Below are 19,257 nucleotides of genomic sequence, written 5' to 3'. Positions count from 1 at the left end.
TAATTATGACGTTAAAGCTAACTTAGCTAACGCTAATTAGCCACTGGCCCGTCATGCTCCTGACAAACTAAAGTTTTATTTTATAACTAAAGTTTCGACCACGCTGTCACATAAAGTACGTTTGTCCAGTTAACTAACCATTAAACTAAAAACTACTGTCGGTTAACAGAAGACAATCCTGCGGACGCTAGCTTCCAGCTCCACGGTGGAAAGACAAGTTTCACTTCCTTTTATTTTTTGTAATCAAAACTTTATTAACAATATAATATAGAGTAAGTACAAATACAAGTATAATGGAAAATAATACACGAGTGCTGGTAACATTTTAACATTATGCTATAAAAGCATTTTTGAGAAAAGTATTTTAAAAATTTAAATATTAGTTAAAAACATCAGGGTTTAAATAATTTAAAAATATTTCCAAATTGTGGTTTTACATTAGAAAAAATAAACAAATAGATGTTTCATCAGCATTATCAATATATAATAATAATAATAATAATAATAATATAATAATAATAACAATAGAGTATGTCTGATTTTAAAATACATTTCTTTGATTCTATGTGTAAAACAATACTAAGGAGTAAAAAATCAGGATCTTTTTCAAATGTATAGCCTATAGAAAAGAATAAACTTTATTGTCCCAGAGGAGAGATTTGTCTTGGCCGCAGTGCTACAATTTGTTGCTTCACAAAAACAGACATACATCAGAATCTTAAAACACGAAAGACACATTTGATTAAAGTGCTGGTATAATTAGATATGGTAATAGAGTTCAGCAGCTTTGTGGAGATTGAAACGAATGATAACTTCCGTCAGTTTGATTTGCCACACAGGAGTCTTCTTCTCCCTGCAATGTTAAGTAGCCAAACTATTCTGTGATTCCATATCTAATGATGCTCTATAGCCCGGTAAACGCCCAGTAAAACATCAGCATGAACTGGCTGCTCACTCCATACAGTCACCGTAGAAACTAAAGTCTCTGCTGCAGTCTGTTGCACAGGTTATCAGCAAAGAAGGTCGTCTATGTGGTCACCTGAGTATTGGTTCATCATTACAAATGTGAACACCAATAGAATTGACCTATAAGAGAACCTTTGCTTTTCTCTGAGGAATTTGACGAACATATTTATTATTACATTTCTTATCATATATGTTGATACCATTCAGGAAAGAGGACGATATCTGGGACGAAAGCATAAAGCGACTCAGTTAGGATTGATGAGTTGTATTCTTTGAAGGGAAGTTGTATCTAAAAAGTAATAGGACAAATTGTGAGAATAATCTTGATATATATTAATATATATATCGCTGTTAAAATTTGAAAAATAAAAGAGAGGCTAATGTTGTAGCAGTGTATGTAGCTGTTGGTTAAATGTTCTTAGTTACGTAACACTAAATGCTTGGTTCAGAAAGGTGAAATCACAAATATCATGTTAACGACATGCTGGCAGTGATTGGGGCACACGCTGCATAAACTTTACATAATCTTATTTCATATACATATTTAGACATCTCATGCATATACTGCATTAGCCATATCATCACATTTACACTTTATTGTGCCTGTATTGCCAGAATAGCTATTCAGTTCCCACTTTTCTTCTCAAGGATTTGTTTCTCCATTGTTTCATTTCTGCAGTAGTGCTATCGAAAGTGTATCAAAGGTCTCTAAAGTTCAAGGGTAAGCTGATATCTTATTTTTGAGCAAAAGAGACATATATGATTATCTTATTATGTATCAGCCTCAATTTACCCTCCGAGGAATGTCATTGCTGAATAATATGCTGTGAGTGTATAGTGGGATGCATGAGTTTGTTTTGCAGTGAAGGCCACAATTTGGTTATCGCCATGACAACAAAAGCATCTCAGCAACTGAGCAACTAACTGACGATGGGAGTGTGGGGGCGAGTATCAGCCACTAACAACGTCACTGTCAATTTATAATCTCTCTCTCTCTCTCTCTCTCTCTCTCTCTCTCTCTCTTACTTCTCCTTAAACAGAGTTCACTGCACATGAAAGCAGTGCATGACATGAAGTGTAGCCGGCTCAACTCTGCCTCACCGTGAGAATGTGTGTGTGTTTGTGTGACGCTGTGCATGAGTGTGCACAAGTGTGTACAGTAGGCTAATCTCTCTTAGTTTCTGCCTTCAACAAATCCGGTGTGCTCCAGCAAACAACACTGGAGGCAAAGTGTACTGTGTTAGGACTGTGTGTGCAGGAAGTGGTCAAAGCCATGCTCGGCTGACTGAAAAGAGTTGCAGACCTTCTGACGAGAAGGTGGAAAATATTTGTTTCTGAAGTCTCCATTTGTGCTTGGAACGGGAGCTAAATCCATCAGCCCCAGAGGTTTATTGGCCCTTGAGAGAGCGAGAGAAAGCGACAGAGAAAGAGACAGAGAGCCCCTCTCGCTGCTCAGATGGGAGCCGACGCGCATCTGTCAACTTTATTTGACAACTATTTCACATAGACAATTCCTCAGGGGCCAATAAAGCACAGAGACAAATGGATTCAGATTCTGTCCAAGCATAAGCAGAGACTTAACATGCAAACATTTTTACACCGTTGCTGGGCCTTTGCTTTTTTCTCATTTGGCTTGATATATCTTGAACCACTTCCTGTGTATACACCCCCACCCCCCACCGCCCACCCCCATCCCCACCCTCAAACACAAACACACACAAACACCCAGATCACCCTGTAGTGTGGAACAATCAAGCAGTAATACATTAGCAGTGCAGCAGCCGTCACCGGGGGCGTTAAGCTACCCTAAATAAAGCTCCGTACCTTTTTCCAGCCTCCAGCCCACACTTTGTCTCAACATCACTCCGCTCACATCATTGTAACACACAGTTTTTTCCAGTGACATTTACAGGCCATGTAGAAGCAACAACAATATTAACAATAAAAGTAATGATGCCAAATATGTATATATTTAAATGCAATGGAGACTGTCTGCTAGGTAACACCAAGCTGCTTCACTGCTCAGAAGCAATGCTTTCACTGTTAATACAACTCTTACTAAACACACTAAATATCCTATCCTGCATTTCAAAAGGACATATCAAATCTATTATAAACCATAATATATAAAATTCTCTATTATTAGTGAACCCAAATAGTAAACAAAGTACAAAAATAGAAGCCTGTCATCTTACTATTTATATTAGACACTAATGCTTATAGTTATTTAAGGAACAGTCTGGTTCTGGGTAATTAAATGACATAAAGGAGGAAGAGGGCGGAACAAATAAGACGTGTGTGTGTGTGTGTGTGTGTGTGTGTGTGTGGGTGGGTGGAAGCGGCAGTCTCTCCCTCGGGTGTAACGTTCAGGTGCGCTTCGCCCTCAGAGGTGAAAGCTCGTGGAGTCGGTGCGATGGATTGTGTCTGACCAAGAGTCATTTATGGAGAAGAAAAAAACATGTCGAAACGCCGGTGCAGCGTTGGGACAGGCCGACTAAAGTGAAAGGGTCGACTCACGGTAAGAAATTTAAAAACTTTTACCTAAATATTACATAATATTATTTTTTGTATGGACCTCGTTGCTCTATTCTACCATACTACTGACTTGGACATATGATACCTTATGGTGTTTGTCTACAGTGGCTGTTTTCTGACACACAGATTGTTATCCTACAGTCTAGTAGTATCTGTGTGACATTCCTTTAATACTATGAGTATACTATTACAATTATTCTAAAATGTAAAAAAAATGCTCTTGATGTATTATTGCTTGTTGAAACTTCGATAAAAAAGTAAACTTTTTGTGATGAGTAAGGCTGTAGTCTCGCATTAACCTGGTATACGGAAACATTCGTCACCTATAATTTATATCTATAAGTATGTTCTATAATTTGTACAATTTTGTTTTGAATTTATTTCACCCATTGTTATTTCTGTCCCTTTATAATCCAATGAGATGCAGAACTGCAGTGAGAAAAGTGCAGAGAAAGATTTTGCTAGTGTATGATAGCCCGTTAAAGTGATGCCTTTGTGGTTTATTTACACAAATGAATGTACTGCATTACTTCCTGGGGGATTAGAAGTATTAGTCATCAGATGTTTCCATGCACAGCTGAACTTGTGAGTCACGGCATTTAGCAGACTGACAAAAACAGAAAGCCTATTTGCAAATATGCAACACACTCTACTCTCAGCATGTGGGCCACAGTATATAAGATTTTAAAAAAAAAACACATCATCACCCAGGCTGTGATACTGACATGCAACAAAACCACACTGTTCTGTATGTCTTTTCCTGGGTCAGCATAGTTTCTTTTTAAGTACCTAACGCTACCCTGCTCACATAACAATACTAGCACAGTTCGCAAACACTTTTTTCTTCCCCTCCCAGGTGTTTTTGCCTCGTCTTAGTGCTGCCTCTAAAAAGGCAAACACTAACGCTAATCTCCTCTCTCAACTGTTCCATCAGCACTTTCCACAACTGATGTGAGACATAATAAACAAACAGGGGAGAACTGTACCAATAACAATGGCTGGTATTACCCCATACACTGAGCCCGTATCCCAACATATGGACAGTGCAGGTACTGTCCAAGCCAGTGAGTGACAGTGAGATAACAGCTACAATGTTAATGTGCCACTGAGAGATATGGCGTCATTGTGGTTGGAGCTCTCACATGTGTCCTCAGCAAGCACCAACCAGGGGAGTATTCACTTTCACACAAGGACAGTGGACTACTCAGCACACCAGGACTTGACTTGATAAAAATGTAATCATATTTTTAAAAGAAACACTGAAATGTGAGGCTTTTCTTTAGACGGGAAAGTGGCGATGAGCGATAGAGATGATAGAGTTTGAGTATCCCCTTTTTCCAAAGATGCATTTCAGATCTGAATGCTTGGGGGCGTGACGTAAACCGAAGCGATGAGAAAGTCACTCCAAGCTGTGAAAAGAGAGTGGAGAGAAAGAGGGAATGAGAAGAAAGACAGTGACAAATGAAAGAGAGGACTTGCTGACTGAAGAGGAAGGTGGTGAAAAAACTCCGCCAGGCTGCATTTTGCTCCGAGTGTTGAGGAAAAAAAACAATTGTGAGACAGATTTTCAGGCACAAAAGTGACTGATTGTAATGATGAAAAGGCATTGGAATTGATAATGAACCATTATTACTGCAGCGGTGATGATGGATTTCCATCTCCAAGCTGATGATATGAGTAAATTCATATTTATTATAAGGAAAGAATTTTGGCTCTTCTACATGAGATTGCTTTTCTTCAGTTAATTAGATTGATGGGTCCTTGGCTTTGTGTGCTGAGAGACTCCATTCAGAGCGAATAAAACCAGTGTCACATAATAGTGGGTAAAGGAAGAACAAAAGGGAGAATAGTAAGAGGCACAAAAATAAATGCTTTAAGGCATTTTTCATCAACTGTGTACAGGCATTGAAACTTTTATCCATTTATCCACCCACACAACAGCACCACTCAGCTCGGCCTTCAAGTCGGCAGAAAATTGCCTTTACTGTAAACGAATGTCTGTGAGCCTGACTTTTATTCTGTTTTTCCCTCCTCTTTTTATATCTCACCTCATTCCCCGCTATACACTCCTCCAGGTTTCTAATGGCTTTCACCTTTTTCTCAGTTCTCTCTTTCAAATGTCACTTTTCTCATCCTGTCTTCCCTCTCTATGGCTCTCAGGTTGTGGGTCCTAATCTTTCTTTCCATGAACTAACCAATTCGTCACACTGCTGACTATTTCTTCATTCTCTTCAGCTATCCGCTGTCTCCCTGTTCTCCTCCTCTTCTTCTTCTCTTCCCTTCTCCTGTCATGTCTGTATCCATGAGGAACCCGCCCCAGCGCCGGCGCTCTCTGGGTCCTGTCTCGCCCAAACGCATCTACAGGAACCTGTCTGTCAGACTGAGGGGTGGAGAGTCATCTGTTGCCGGGGAAATGGACCCACCCAAACACTTCAGCAAGTCTGCAGATGCTGTAAGATATTTGGACGGGGGGAGGTTGGGTCACTTCGGCTGAAATGCTTTTACTGTCTCCTGGTTGGGTTTCTTTTTTAAATTACGAGACCTTATTTTGACATTACATGCTGACTATGAATTCATTATCCCCGCCAAGACTGCTGCTCTGATTTATGATTTGATTTATGTGTCCTGTGTCTCCTCGGCTGCCTCTTTCTTCATACAGTGACTTTTTTCCCTCTGCCTCATAAAATAAATCTCTCCGTTCGATATTAACTCTCTTCTTCTGTCTCCCCCTCTCACCCACCCACCCCCAATTGGCCCTGCGCCCTTTTCCCTGCTCCCCATTAGTACAAGACCCTGTGGGAAGCAGTGGAAAATGAGGACACTCTAGCGGTACAAAGCCTGCTGTCCAGAGACCACACCAACTGTTTAAGTGGAGGTGGAGGAGGAAGCATGTGGGAGAGAGGAGAGAAGAAAGAGAAGGACATGGAGAGAGAGAGGGAGAAGGGCGTGAACAGGGTGAGCGAACAGGGCCTGGTCCCCCTGGACGTGGCTGCCCTTACCCACAATTCCCCTCTGCTCCATGTGTTGACGAAGGCGGGAGCGAGTCATAACCCTGTTTGTGAGTCTCATGTTTTAAAATATCACAAATGACATAAAAATTCCGCTTTAATTCAATGCAAATTATATAAGAATCTATCCTTTCTCTTGCTGTCTCCATCTCAGTGTGCCGGCCGGCAGAGTGGGCACTTAAGCTGGATGCTCTGGTGGCACTGGCGGGCAAACGGGTGGAGGAGAGGAAGAAGGAGCTATTGAGGAAGGCAGGAGCAGGCCCTCAGGCACAGGCTGACGTCCACAAACACATCCGCCTCTGGAGCCTCAGGCTGCAACTGTACTGCCGGATGAGAGAGAACTTCCACAACACAGGTCAGTGGTCTCGGGTCAGCTTGTGGCATTTCTTGAACTACAGCTTGCTAGAAACACTGGTATTCTTGCGTTTTTTCCCCCTGTCCTCTTCAAACTCAGTCCCACCGAGGTAGAACTACTTTTTGTCAAACTCCCCTCCACAAAGCCCCTCCATCACTGCTACCACCCCAGCGATCAGGTATTCAGCCCAACTTCTTGTTTTACTGATTATCCTGTCTGGACCTTGCTGGCCTCTTCGAAGTCTCCCTCCAGCCCCTTTCAACTCATCCAAAATTCAACAGACTACCATGTCATCAGCCTTCCCAAATCCTCCCATGCCCTGCACTTCCTCCTCCGGCTGCCAGTGGCTGCTTGTATCAAATTCAAAACCTTGCTGCTGGCTGATACATGTGTAGAAATCCACACCCGGAATACCTCCAAAGGCTATGGTGAAGCCTGTGTTCTGTTATATTGGGCCTCTTAGCTTTCCTCTTCCTGCACAAACCTGCTCAAGTCTTCTTCCCCGTGGCTTTCCGTTGGTTCAAACCCTTTATGTTGTTTTTTTCTATGTTCCCTCTGTACTTCCTTTAATTGCTCTTTATAAACGTCTCTTTTTAGCTCTCATTTTATTTCTCCTTCGAGTGCTTCCACTCTTCCCTGTTTTATGATCACACAATGTTATTGTAAGGGCAATAAGGCAGCAGCTCTTTTTCTTGCTGCAGTGAAATTAAGCTTATTCTTGTCATAAAATGTTCTGGATACAAGTGTAAAATGTAAAATAGAAATGTGTTTTTGGCTGATGCCTGTGACTCAACCTCTGCACTCCGGGTCATGTCTTAGGTCACAGTTACATTTGATCACTGTGCAAATATGTATCTTTAACTGGGCTAGTGATGATATATGATATTGTGATAGTTTGTAGAGAAACTATTTTCAATGGCTCTGTTCAGAGTGCAGGATCCCCCAGAGACAGTGTCATGGGGCAATACAGAGCACCAAAGGGCAGAATCTCTAAATGTATACAAGCAACCCTGGTTGTACAATGTACAAAACCTATTCATCTGTGGTTCTCCATTGAGAGCTGGCCAAGCATAATCACTAACAAAGACCAGTGGGAATATGGAATTAGAAAGTTTGATCACATATAATTGATGAAAGAGAACCAAGATAATATACTGTAGGAGGGTTGAATGGATGGGGGAGAGGGATGAAGGGATGAGGGAAGAAATCAGGGTTGTAGACAGATGGATGAAGGAGTTTGGAGATGGAGTGTGTCGGCTGGGGGCGGGAAAGATCGGAGGGAACCGGGAGAGAGTTTCCTCTAGCTCTAAAAAATGTTAGAGCCCCAGTGGTTCCTGTATTTGAACAAAAGAAAAAAAAATTTGGGAGAAAACTGAGTCAAAGAAGGAGTGAACAGAAAAGGTGTGCTTAAGTAGTTTTTGTGTGGAAATGAGATAAGTTCAAGAGGTAGTGTTTGTCCCCGAACCTAGTAATAAAACTTAATTAAATGAAATTGTCGGGTGTCAAATGTGTTTTATATTAAAAGATCGTAAAATATTATGAAAAGATTTATTTCAATAGTACAGAGTTTTGACCAAATACAGCATAATCATTTTATTCTCTGTATTCTTGCTGCAGTTGTATTCTGTATCCTAACAAAGACATAACTAAGTGCTGATTTTGATCACTGGTCTGTGTGAATGTTTCATCCAGAGCTCCCTGGGCCTCCCAGCCATGTGTCCATACTGGTGACCAGCACATCCTCTCTGTTCGTGGTAATCAAAGAGCCACAAGGTGACACCATGGGGCTCATCACCCGCTACAGAGGTAGGTGGTGAATAATATTAATAATAGTAATATAATAGTATAGATGGAAGGATGGATAGATAGAAGAGTGGTGGGGCAAATGAATAAAATAGGTTTGTAAGATCAAAACATAGACAGAATTATGCTGGATAAATACATCATTTAGGGTGACAGGTATAAAAGCCTTATATTTATGGATCTAGTTTTGCTTCTCTGCTTTTGCTACTTGGTTTAACAACTGCATAAATGTCATACTTTGCAGCCAAGGGTAGCTTAAGCCCAGGTACAGCAAGTTCCAAACTGTAAACACTCAAATCCTTTCGTTCCCCCCTATGGGGGTTTTTGAGTAAAGCCAGAGAATAATCTGTCAGTGAGATTGTTTTGTGTTCACAGTGGAATGGAGCACCTCAGCCAGCTTCAAACGCATCCATGGCTCAGCCCAAGTTACAGAGACCAAGAACCCATCTCATAGTATCAAGGGACTCTCTGCAGTAAGTCATGCAGTACCTTCATACAGTCATGCAAGCACATAGGCAAACACCCATCAGGACATCCACAGATTCTAACTGCAAACACACACATAGATGTGAATGATAGCACACACGGTTAAATGGTTTAGGGACATGAAATAATGCGTACACACACCATACAAACACATTAGCTCCAAACGTACACTCAGACTGTATTTATTGCTCCCTAATCATCATCTACTGTGCTGAACTGCTTCCTATAAGAGAATAGTTATCCCACTCAACTGCCTTACCTAACCAGATGAATTAATAATGAGAGCGGTATGTAATTTCTTTGCTCCGGAATGGATGATTCATAAGGTAAATGCATGATGATAATTTGGCGGTCTGGTGCTTCTCCAAATGCAGGGAGTGCATTACTTTGTAAGAGTGAGTGCCTTCAATGTGAAAGGATGGGGCCCGCCTCAGTGCTCTACTCCAGCCAGCGCTGCCCCCTCCAGTGAGTATACTGAACTGCACACTTTGATGAATGTGGACTTACTACCTTGAAAGGGCTCCATTCTTTTCCTCTCTGTCCCTGAATAATGAAATTACTTAGCTGACACCAAACTTGATGTGAAAGAAGTGGAATCCACTCATGGCTGGTGGATTAATGAATTATTAAAACATGGAGAATTAAAGATGTCACTGTGAGTCACAGGCCTTGTACCCGTGCTCCTTTGAATTTGGCTTCTAATCTTTCTTGCATGCCATCCCCACTCTCTCACTGCTTTACATGCTCTTACTCAACACTTTATACTGTGCAATGATGCAAAAATTGCCACACAATGTTTTTGAAGTGGAGAACAAAGGCAAAAAAATTCTGAATATAACTCAGAATAAAAAGTAGTAGTAGTGGAGTACGAGTCATATTCAGCCTGTTGCAGTGTCAGTTAGGTAACACACACTTTAGCTTGTAAATCCATTTGAATCTAACTTAGAAGGAGTTATAATTTCAGCATTAAAACTTTCAGAGTCACAGCACACAGATGGTCTCTCATGCAAACGCTCTTGCCTCCTAATCACCAAGATAGGGAAAAGCAGCACTCAGGACTTGCCTGCAAATGAGTTTTTGATGTCTTGAATGATTTTTTCCTAATTGCATGAATGCTTCTTTCTTTCTCCCCGTACAGGTTGGAGAGAGTGCGTTGGTGTGAAGTCACAGTTCAGAAATCACGAGGGCCTCGTGAGGAAACTGCTGAAAGATGCCAGAGAACCACATTACAGAGGATTCTGTATAGGTAACACTGAGTCTTTGGTGATATAATGACACTTGCATGATGATTGCATATGCAGTTGCTGTGAAGCACGGCTGTATAGTCCATACAACTGTATGTATTTATTTATTTATATAGTATCACTATATTTTCTGCCACAGTATTACCGTCACAATAAAAAGAACATATTAACGTTATTTGCCCATTTTTATGTCCTACACATATTTACCAACTAATGCAATAAAGCAAATGAATAAACTTTTTTATTCAAATCTATTACTTTTAACTCCTAGAAAACACTGTGTTTAGGTGGTTACTTCATCATGTACTAAAAAAAAAACAAATCTAGTCAAGAAAAGAATCTGGCATAATGCTTTCTTCCAGTATGACAGCATTTCGAGTACTGTGGGTGTACAATAGGTTTTGACCTTATTTTCTGTTGTACTTCGTAAAAACATAATAAACATTTGGGACATCGAACATCATTTTTATGATGTTTCATAAGGGCCTAATATGCTAAATTGACAATGTTTTATCCTTGCTTTATAGCATATTATATCAGCTGCAAGTGCTGTATGTATAAAGTCTTTTCACTTCACAGAAAAAACGTTTCACCCCCCTGCCCCCTCCTTCTCACCCCCCATTCAAACATCTTGTGCGTGCACACTGAATGTACTTTGGCAGTAAAGTGATTCTCATCCTGTCTGATCCTCTTCTACTCCGCTCCACAGAGAGCTCTAAGCCCCAGAGTCCCAGCAAGCGTCTGTCTGTGTCTCGAGGCATCAAACAACTGTTCCAGTCCGCCACCAAGTTTGTTCGTCTCCTACAGAGGTAGCTCTCCATCTGTCTTACCTGTCCCACTGTGCCTGGAAGGTATGGGGAGTAGTGGATTAAATGCGATGCGATTACAGCAGTGTAGACTACAAAGCCCAAAGTCCGAACTCATATCTGTTACAGTTATTGAAAAAGAACAGCAGTCGCATTAAAGCTGCTGAATCCTCAAGATTAGTGGAGAGGTCTTTTTCAACAGCATGGTGTTTGAATTCACTGAGCTGTGGCGTGTGGCACATGAATGATCAAAGCTTCTTGCTGCCACAAGCGTTCAGTGGACCACATTCACCACAGAGTAGCTGACAGTGGATAAACAGGGGCAGCTTCTAAGTAGGTGTGTGTAACTGCATGATTCACAGGAACAGGAACCACAGCATTGTATTCAGAAAGTGGTCGTAGACTGCATAGATTATTCAAAACATGGTGGTTTGAAGGAAAATGCTTTTTGAATATAGACACAAACATCCTTTGCATAACTTGATGTAGTGTTATTACTCTTGACAGTGATAGCACGATCAGAAAATAAATGTATTTTAAACATGTTTCCTGCTACTATATATCCTGCTACATTGACTATAATCTTGCTCTGTGAAAATGAATTTCCCCACATCACTTCCCTTGAAGGATTATAAGATGTTCTGTGAGTTGAGGGAATTCTCTGATCTCTCTCAGATTTTTATCTGATGAGACAGTTGGATGTAAAAAACGAACTGTGATCAAACCATGAGTTTTAGAGTCAAGATTGAAAATGACAGCAGTTGGACTGCAGCACAGAGCTCAAGTAACCTAAACAGTTTATTTCTATATTTTCTCTTCATTTGGTCAATCTCGTATTGATCTCATTAGGGGCGTGTACTTGGCTACTGTGTTCTACCACAAGGAAAACATCCTGGTGACAGCTGAAGATCAGATCCCACTGGTGGAGATCCAGTGCTGCTCCAACTCCATCACCCAGGACTTTATATGGTTTGCCAAGGTCAGTCGAATACACGTATGTCAATCCAACATATGCTGACATAAATGCTGTTGGTCATTTTTTAAACACTTTAGAAATACACATGTAGTCAGTGGACTGTTTTCAAATCAAACACAACAAATCGTCTGTTGTTTTATTTATTGATTCTACAAATGTAAATATTCAGAATGAAAGCTGTGAAAAAACTGAACGCATTTTTCTTCCTTCTAGTTGTCCTGTGCGTGGCAACAAGTGCCCTGGCTCCAGCAAGCCCTCTCCTCTGCTTATTCATCCCCCTCCTCTCTCCTCCAGAACAGGCACAACATTTTAAGAGCTGTTTCCCAGCTGCAGGTAGGAAGTTAAGCAGCTTACTCCGCATGATAAGAAGCATCAAAATGGGTTAATTGCTATTTTAATTGCCTCTCACTCCTCCTACTCTTCTCACTTGTGCCTCACTTCCATATCTCAGGCTACATACCTGTACCCTGTTTCGCTGTATTAATCCCTAATATCCTCATATTTATTCATTCTCATATTTCTGTTTTACCTCTTCACCTTTCTCTGCCTTCAGTCTTCCCTGGGAACGATGGACCTGGGCCAGGTGTACTATGAGCCTCTGAAAGACCGGCAGGGCAACGTTTTACTGGTGACCCTGAAGGAGTTCCCAAATCCTCCCAGGTGAGAAAAAGAGTCAGACAACAGACTTAGCACACATGCAGAATAATATTTTCAGTATATCCAGCCTATCTGTTGGTTGCAGATGTTATACTGGCAGTGTTATAGTAATATGAATTAATTAAACTGAGGTTTTCATTGGTTCTATGTGGTTGCATATCATTTTTCACCCTGACTTGTCTGCTCCGCTCCAAGCCCTCCTGACCCTCCGCTTCACTGGATGCCCCTGGCCCGCCTGGAAAAGAACCGCAGCAGAACTCCTCTGCTGCCTGAGCCCACTGCTATGGACATGCTCTACGAGCAGCTCAAGGTGAACCTGGAGTTGTGTTTGTGTAAAAGAGAGACACACAGAGAAAGTCTGTGCGCAGCCACGTGCAACAGAATGTATTTACCGCCGAGTGCATAGTGATTGAGTGCATTGACTTTCCTGACTTGTTTATTGAGCCTTGTTTTTCTCTTCTGTGTCACTCAAATAACCCTGAAAACGCAATAGAATTAATGAATTAGGTCTTAAGAAAATTAGCCAACCCAAATAAAAAACTAAATGAGACAGGCACAAAAGGCATCTAAACATTATTAACATCCTATTAACATATCTTAAAACCCTTCTCTCCCTTCTCCAGGAGAAACTATACTTCCACAGGCACAGTGTTCAGTGGGCCCAGCCGGGTCTGTACGTGGGCATCCTGAAACTGTGCAGCTCAGTAGAACAGATCAGGGTCCTGGTGCCTCAGAGGCTGCCCAATCTACTCTGCCACACACGGGTCCGACACAATGCCCACGTCTCCAGGTAACACTGTTTAAACATGTGATATACTGAGCCAGGCCCATCACAAACAACGGTGATTGACTCAGAAGACCGTAGCACTCGTTCTCTATGTTATAGCTCAACAACAAATCATACTTTATTGTTGCTGAGCATTTTCCAAAGCATACCATACCATGCTTGCTGCTTTCAGGTGTTGCAGAAACTCCCAAATGCTTTAAAAAGGATATTTCAAATTCTGTAGCTCCTGGCATTAGAAAGGTAGCTGTTTGGCAGCCACTCTCAACTCTTGGAACAGGGCAGCGGTACCTGCTTGCAGCTTAAATCAATCAAAAAAAACACAAAAAATACTTTGGAAAATGGTCTGCATGAACATTAAGTATATGCAGTTTGTAGTTAATGGAACATGCAAAGCTGCTGACATTAAAGGTTTTTTTGTACCTGACTTTTATAGCAATGTTTTGTTAACTGCATCCTCACTGTGTGGCAGAGAGGAGTGGGCATGGCTCCAGACTCATGTTTACACCACAACCAATGACAGTGTTCAGAACCTGTTTGGCGGCGAGGACGAGAGCTTGATGGAGAGCAGCGGGTTGGTGGAGTTCGTCAGGTCTCTGAGAGCAGCAGTCACACATCTCTTGACAAAGCTCAACATCCCCCTCTACAGGGTAAATCTGGATCCAAACAGCCACCTCCAACTTCCCCTTTCTGAGCTATTATTTTATGAATTGTTTAGAAAGGAGAAAGCATGATGAAAGTCGGTTACACAGAGAGCCTTTAACAGGTTGTCATAACATTTGGACATGTTGCTGTGACAGGCGTATCAGTATGGCGTGTACACCCGGGAGCTGCTGCAGTTCGGAGATAAGCTGTCCGTGCTGCTGCTGCTGCCTCCCAGTGAGGACTTCAGCTCCAGCTACTGGCCTCTGGTGGGGACCAAGGAGCCTGGGCTCACCATGCCCCTGCAGATCTTTGAGCTGGGTAGGTGGAGGACTGTAGTTGCAGAAGTCCATCTGTCTGTTGTAAAGCAGTGCTGAGAGAGGGGGCAGAGCAATGCCACTGGCAGCAAGCATAAAACATAACTGTGATTCATACTGTGTTCATCATCCTGGTCCAGTATGCAACTTGAACAGTGTGATGTAGAAACTTGAAGGCACCAGTGCACATCCACTGAGAATGGACTGAAGTAGGAGACATCTTGTGTCCAGCAGGAAAACTTTAGAAATGAAAGAAAGGAGAAGAAGACACACATTATTGTCCCAAGTAGACTATTAATACATATCTGGAGGAGATCTTACAATAAAAACAGGAGCATCACAGTAGAACAAAGTGACATACATCATCTCATTACGATCAATAAATGTGTCTTGAATCTTGGGACCTAAAGGAGGACCAGTACCTAAAGGAAAGAATTTGAAATACCCCCGCCATAAAATAAGCAGTGAAATGCGTTTACACTCTTACCAGTTTGGTTGGAGAGTTTAATATTTGTGAAGCATACTGAAGTGCTCTATCCAGGCTTTTGAAGATGAGTCATATTTATTGTTTTTTCTTATCTAATTAGTCCTTTGATCCTCCTTTTCATCCACACTTCAGGATTTGTTTTGACTCTAATTTAAATCCATCTTTCCGTTTGACCTTTCTTGAAAAATCCCACACTAAAGCTATGACGAAGTGCGCTAATGAGTTCTGTGGCCTTTTCTCTCTGCTTTGAAGTAGTCATTTGTCTTTCGTCTTTAACTCTGCCTCATCACCAGTTCACTTCTGGACGTATGAACGAGACTTCCTGGCCCAGTACTGCCAGGCCTGGGTGAGGCTGGAGCTGGACACTCATCTGGCCCAGCAGGCTCTGCGGGAGGCGCTGGACACGAAGGAGGTGCAGGAAGCCCGAGAGCGCCTGAACCACATCACTGAGCTTTCCCACGTAAGGAGAAACAAAAGGAGGCTTCTCCTGTGATTAATATGGGTTTAATGTGGGAAATGAATAAGAAATAAAGGCTTTTACTTGGATCCACACATCAGTGTATTTGATTAAGTGTAGCAAAGGGATGGCTACATGTGATTTTGGTTTAACTAATTTAACAGTTTCAATTTCTGTTTATTTTCCCGTGTCTTTAGCGTCTGGATGTGGTGTGGAGGGACGCCCGTTGGATTATGGACTGTCTGCAGTGCGTTCGGTCCAAGCAGTGGGTGGGGGCGGTGCCTCTGGGCCTGGTGATGGGAGGAGACCCGCCAGCACGTCCGGATGGTGAAGAGGAGGAGGAGAGCCTGACTGCCAGACTGACGTGGCCCCATCGAATACATGCACAGAGACAAGCCATTGCAGGTACGGTGATGATGTGGGTGCAGATAAGCGTGTATTGGATTATATTCTAGCACCAAATTCGACAGGGTTCAACATTGTGGACTGACTGATGACTTAGACTTGATTAAAATTTACCAGATCCACTTAGTTTTAACCAGTCCGACAACATCCAAACAAGTCTCAGGAGAGAACCACGAAGAACTAATGTTACATTACTGAGCATTAGTTTATAAGCAGTCACTGGCTTGTGACTTGCAAAACAATGACTGGGTCCCACCTCTGTTAAATCAGTTACCATGTTTCAACATATTTAAGCAGACTGTATGTTTATTTTACTTTATCTTTTAAAGATGCAGAACTTAATTTAACATTCTTGTCCACGTCCCATTTTACATAGATAATAAAAACAGGGAGATATATCAGTATATATAGTATATAAGAATGCAGTTTAGCATGTTAACACTGAGCTTCTGTAACTTGCTTCAGCTTTAATGCTTCTATGATTTAAGGATTAAGATTTAAGATAAATAACTTCTTTTTGTCCTCAAATTTTCCTTTCAGACAGTTTAGCCAGCTCGACTGCACCAAATGTTGTCACCGCCGAGATCTCCGCTCAAGCGGGAGTCATGGTCGTCCCTGAAGAAGCCGCACTGGCTTTAGCAGAGGGCGTCGCAAAGGGAGGATACCCTGTAGACATCAGCGCCCAGTCAACTGTAGACTTGACGAGCATTGGCCAGTCAGAATTGGGGTGTGCAAGCGCTTTAATCGAATCTGGACTAGAGCCTGCTGCTGTTGCACAGTTGGAAATGGAGTACACAGTTCTGGACACGCAGGTGTCCTACAGTGAGGAACAGGACTTTCCGTCCAGCATCACTGAGGTAATCCGGCCAATGGAGATGGCAGAGTTGGTGGACATCTTGCCCACTCTGAGTCTCATTGAGGAGGAGACCCCCAGTGGCCCGTCCACACCATCAGTAATGGATATGCTCGAGAGCTTTGGACTGGGGATTAATGAAAACAACACCTTCTTTCCCTTCGAGAATTCAACCTTGACCAATGGAGCCGGGTGTCTGTCGCAGCCTACCCCGCACTGTAACAGCAGCAGTGTGAGAGAGACACACTGTGAGAATACTGTCTTACAAGGACAAGACATGTCTGCCTCTCCTGTCGCGGTAGACGCCACAGGCGGTGACGTGCCTGTTTTGAGCTGGGATTTTCCCCTAGAGGATCCAGAGGCTCAGCAGGCTTCCAGCAAGGGAGTGTGCTTTCCAGTGAGAAACCAGGTGGAGTGGGACAAACCCTGCAACAGTTCATCCTGATATCGACTTAAATACCAGCCTACTTCAAACTCGTACCAATTTAAAACTGTAGGCTGCAGCACAGCTGATTTACAGACAGAAAATCCAAGTTAGACTTTTTGGGCTTGAAGACGACATTTTCTTTGATCCCTGACTGTCGATCAGTGTCCACTCGCCCAGTCAATATCAACTGTTGTCCTAGTTTCATCCAGATACCAGTTAATCTGACAGTTGATGAATGTCGGAAATGGAAAAGAGAAGACACCATAACTAGACTGATTTATGTCGTTTGCACATTTCTGGGCCTGTAGTTTATCTTTTTTTAATGTTAAGCTTCTTGTGTGGAACAACTAAGATATAGTTATAGTTTTATGACTTGAAAATCCACCACTCACTACAGCACAAAGCAACATTGCTGCTTGTTGGAGGTTGCACACAAACTCATTAAATACAAAGTTCAGTAAGTGGGAAAAGCTGTTGTGTAGTATGTGTAATTGAATAGTTGTGGTTCTCTTTGGTTTGCCTGTATGCATTTTTGGATCCCACACCAAAACTGTAGCAAGATTTATAATCCTGTTGATTATAAATGAACTGCCGTCAGTTTGCCAGTTCGGGTATGCAAGTTTGGCTTGAGCTGAATATTAGATATCTAAGAGAGAAGGAACCCAATTCACACAAGAAAAGACTAAAGACAGAATACTGGTGCTGCAAGAAAACTAAACTCGAGATGTCAGCCGTCATGAGATGTGGATGATTTGTTCTTTAGTTCCTTCAGTTTTTTTCACAGATGATCCCTCACTACAATGGCCTATTTAAAAAGAGGTTTTCAAAAAATACTTAAAAGTTTCTGTTCTTTGCTGCATTTAGCTACTCTTGAGCATAAACAGTAGAAAAATACTCTGCTCTTTAAGCCTTTAAAGGAGATTTGGCCTTACATTGTTGCTTCTGTACGTACTGTATCTTTACCTCCTCCTGCCTAGCATTAATTCAGAGTCAACCGAGGTTGAGCTAAGGCTGAGGAAACATGTAGACTTAGTAAATGCTTTGAGGGAAACCAGAAAGACACAAGTGATTGTGCCAATGGGATGAAGAGTTTGGGAGAGGGTTGCTTTAAAGGGATTAACCACAGGAACAATACAGACTGAACTGACCATGGAGAAATGTTAGGCAAGTGTGACGAGTGAGGTGGTTGTGCTGGTTGAACCTCCGCTATAGGTTTTTTTACAAAAGAGCTGCGAAACTAAGTGATGTACTCCAAGCAGAGTGAAGGTAGAAGAATAGAATACAGTTGAATAGAAGGGAATAGCTTTTCCTTGCAGCTTGCTGCATTTCAACTGAAGCTCATATACGGCTTTTAAAAAGATTAACTTTGGATTCCATTTTCTCTCCATACCATAGTCTGTATTATTAAGGAGGTATCAGCTTTGGTAGGAATAAAATAAATACTTCAGTGGGTTGTAACATTTAAACATCATGAACATGTGGATAACAGCATTGTGAGAAGGTCGTTGTGTGTTTAAGTGGGTTGAAACTGCCCAAACTAATGTTAAAAATCCAATTAAAAACTGCCTGTGAGGCTTTCACATAGTGCTTTAGCATTCTGTGTTTTATTTTTCGGGGGTTTGCATTTCCTACGTTTCTTCTACTTGTGTAAAAAAAAAAAAAAAAAGAGGAACACATATGAGTCTGTGACTTCCCTGGACACCCATGGTACACCCAACAAAACCTTTCACAGCAGCCATTTTGACATGAAATAGTTGGGTAAACAAAGGTGTTACCAATGATACTAATTAAGGCTCCATTCCATTTAGTGTAGCAGAGCCTCTCCAGAGAGCCAACATCATGGAATAGCAGCCCTCTAACTCTCTCTGACCTGTTTATTAGATATTTTTTAAGGCCTGCGGGCGCGTGCAGGCTGTGCTTGATTGCCATCTTCCTCACAAATTTCCCCCCAGGGATCAATAAAGCATTTCTGAGTCTGGTCTTCTCACTCTAAGTTGCACTTGTTAAGGGTGACTTAATACATTTTTTCATCCTTATTGGTTCTTCGAT

At 41.9% G+C, this 19,257-nt stretch overlaps 2 protein-coding genes across 3 annotated transcripts in view; one reads left to right on the top strand and one right to left on the bottom strand.

Annotated features, from left to right (window-relative positions):
* LOC127356431 (coiled-coil domain-containing protein 134) overlaps positions 1-203 on the bottom strand; it is a 65,743-nt gene extending 65,540 nt beyond the window's left edge. For both annotated transcript variants that reach the window (XM_051388158.1, XM_051388157.1), the window contains exon 1: positions 139-203. The gene's annotated coding sequence lies outside the window, so the exon portion shown is untranslated. The remainder of the gene's footprint in view (positions 1-138) is intronic.
* A 3,108-nt stretch (positions 204-3,311) lies between these two features.
* On the top strand, positions 3,312-18,793 carry LOC127356192 (ankyrin repeat and fibronectin type-III domain-containing protein 1). Its single transcript, XM_051387748.1, has 19 exons — positions 3,312-3,484; positions 5,577-5,953; positions 6,286-6,559; positions 6,664-6,864; positions 8,557-8,670; positions 9,043-9,140; positions 9,528-9,618; positions 10,292-10,399; positions 11,107-11,206; positions 12,053-12,182; positions 12,393-12,512; positions 12,733-12,839; positions 13,032-13,146; positions 13,460-13,626; positions 14,093-14,270; positions 14,421-14,583; positions 15,360-15,526; positions 15,721-15,928; positions 16,469-18,793. The coding sequence occupies exons 2-19, from the start codon at positions 5,792-5,794 to the stop codon at positions 17,224-17,226; spliced, it is 3,261 nt and encodes a 1,086-aa protein (XP_051243708.1). The 5' UTR covers positions 3,312-3,484; positions 5,577-5,791; the 3' UTR covers positions 17,227-18,793.
* The last annotated feature ends 464 nt before the right edge of the window (positions 18,794-19,257 follow it).

This window comes from Dicentrarchus labrax, unplaced genomic scaffold (genome assembly GCF_905237075.1).
Source record: "Dicentrarchus labrax unplaced genomic scaffold, dlabrax2021, whole genome shotgun sequence".
NCBI classification, from domain to species: domain Eukaryota; kingdom Metazoa; phylum Chordata; class Actinopteri; family Moronidae; genus Dicentrarchus; species Dicentrarchus labrax.
Note: the sequence above shows the minus strand (reverse complement) of the source record. Positions and strands in the feature narration are given on the sequence as shown.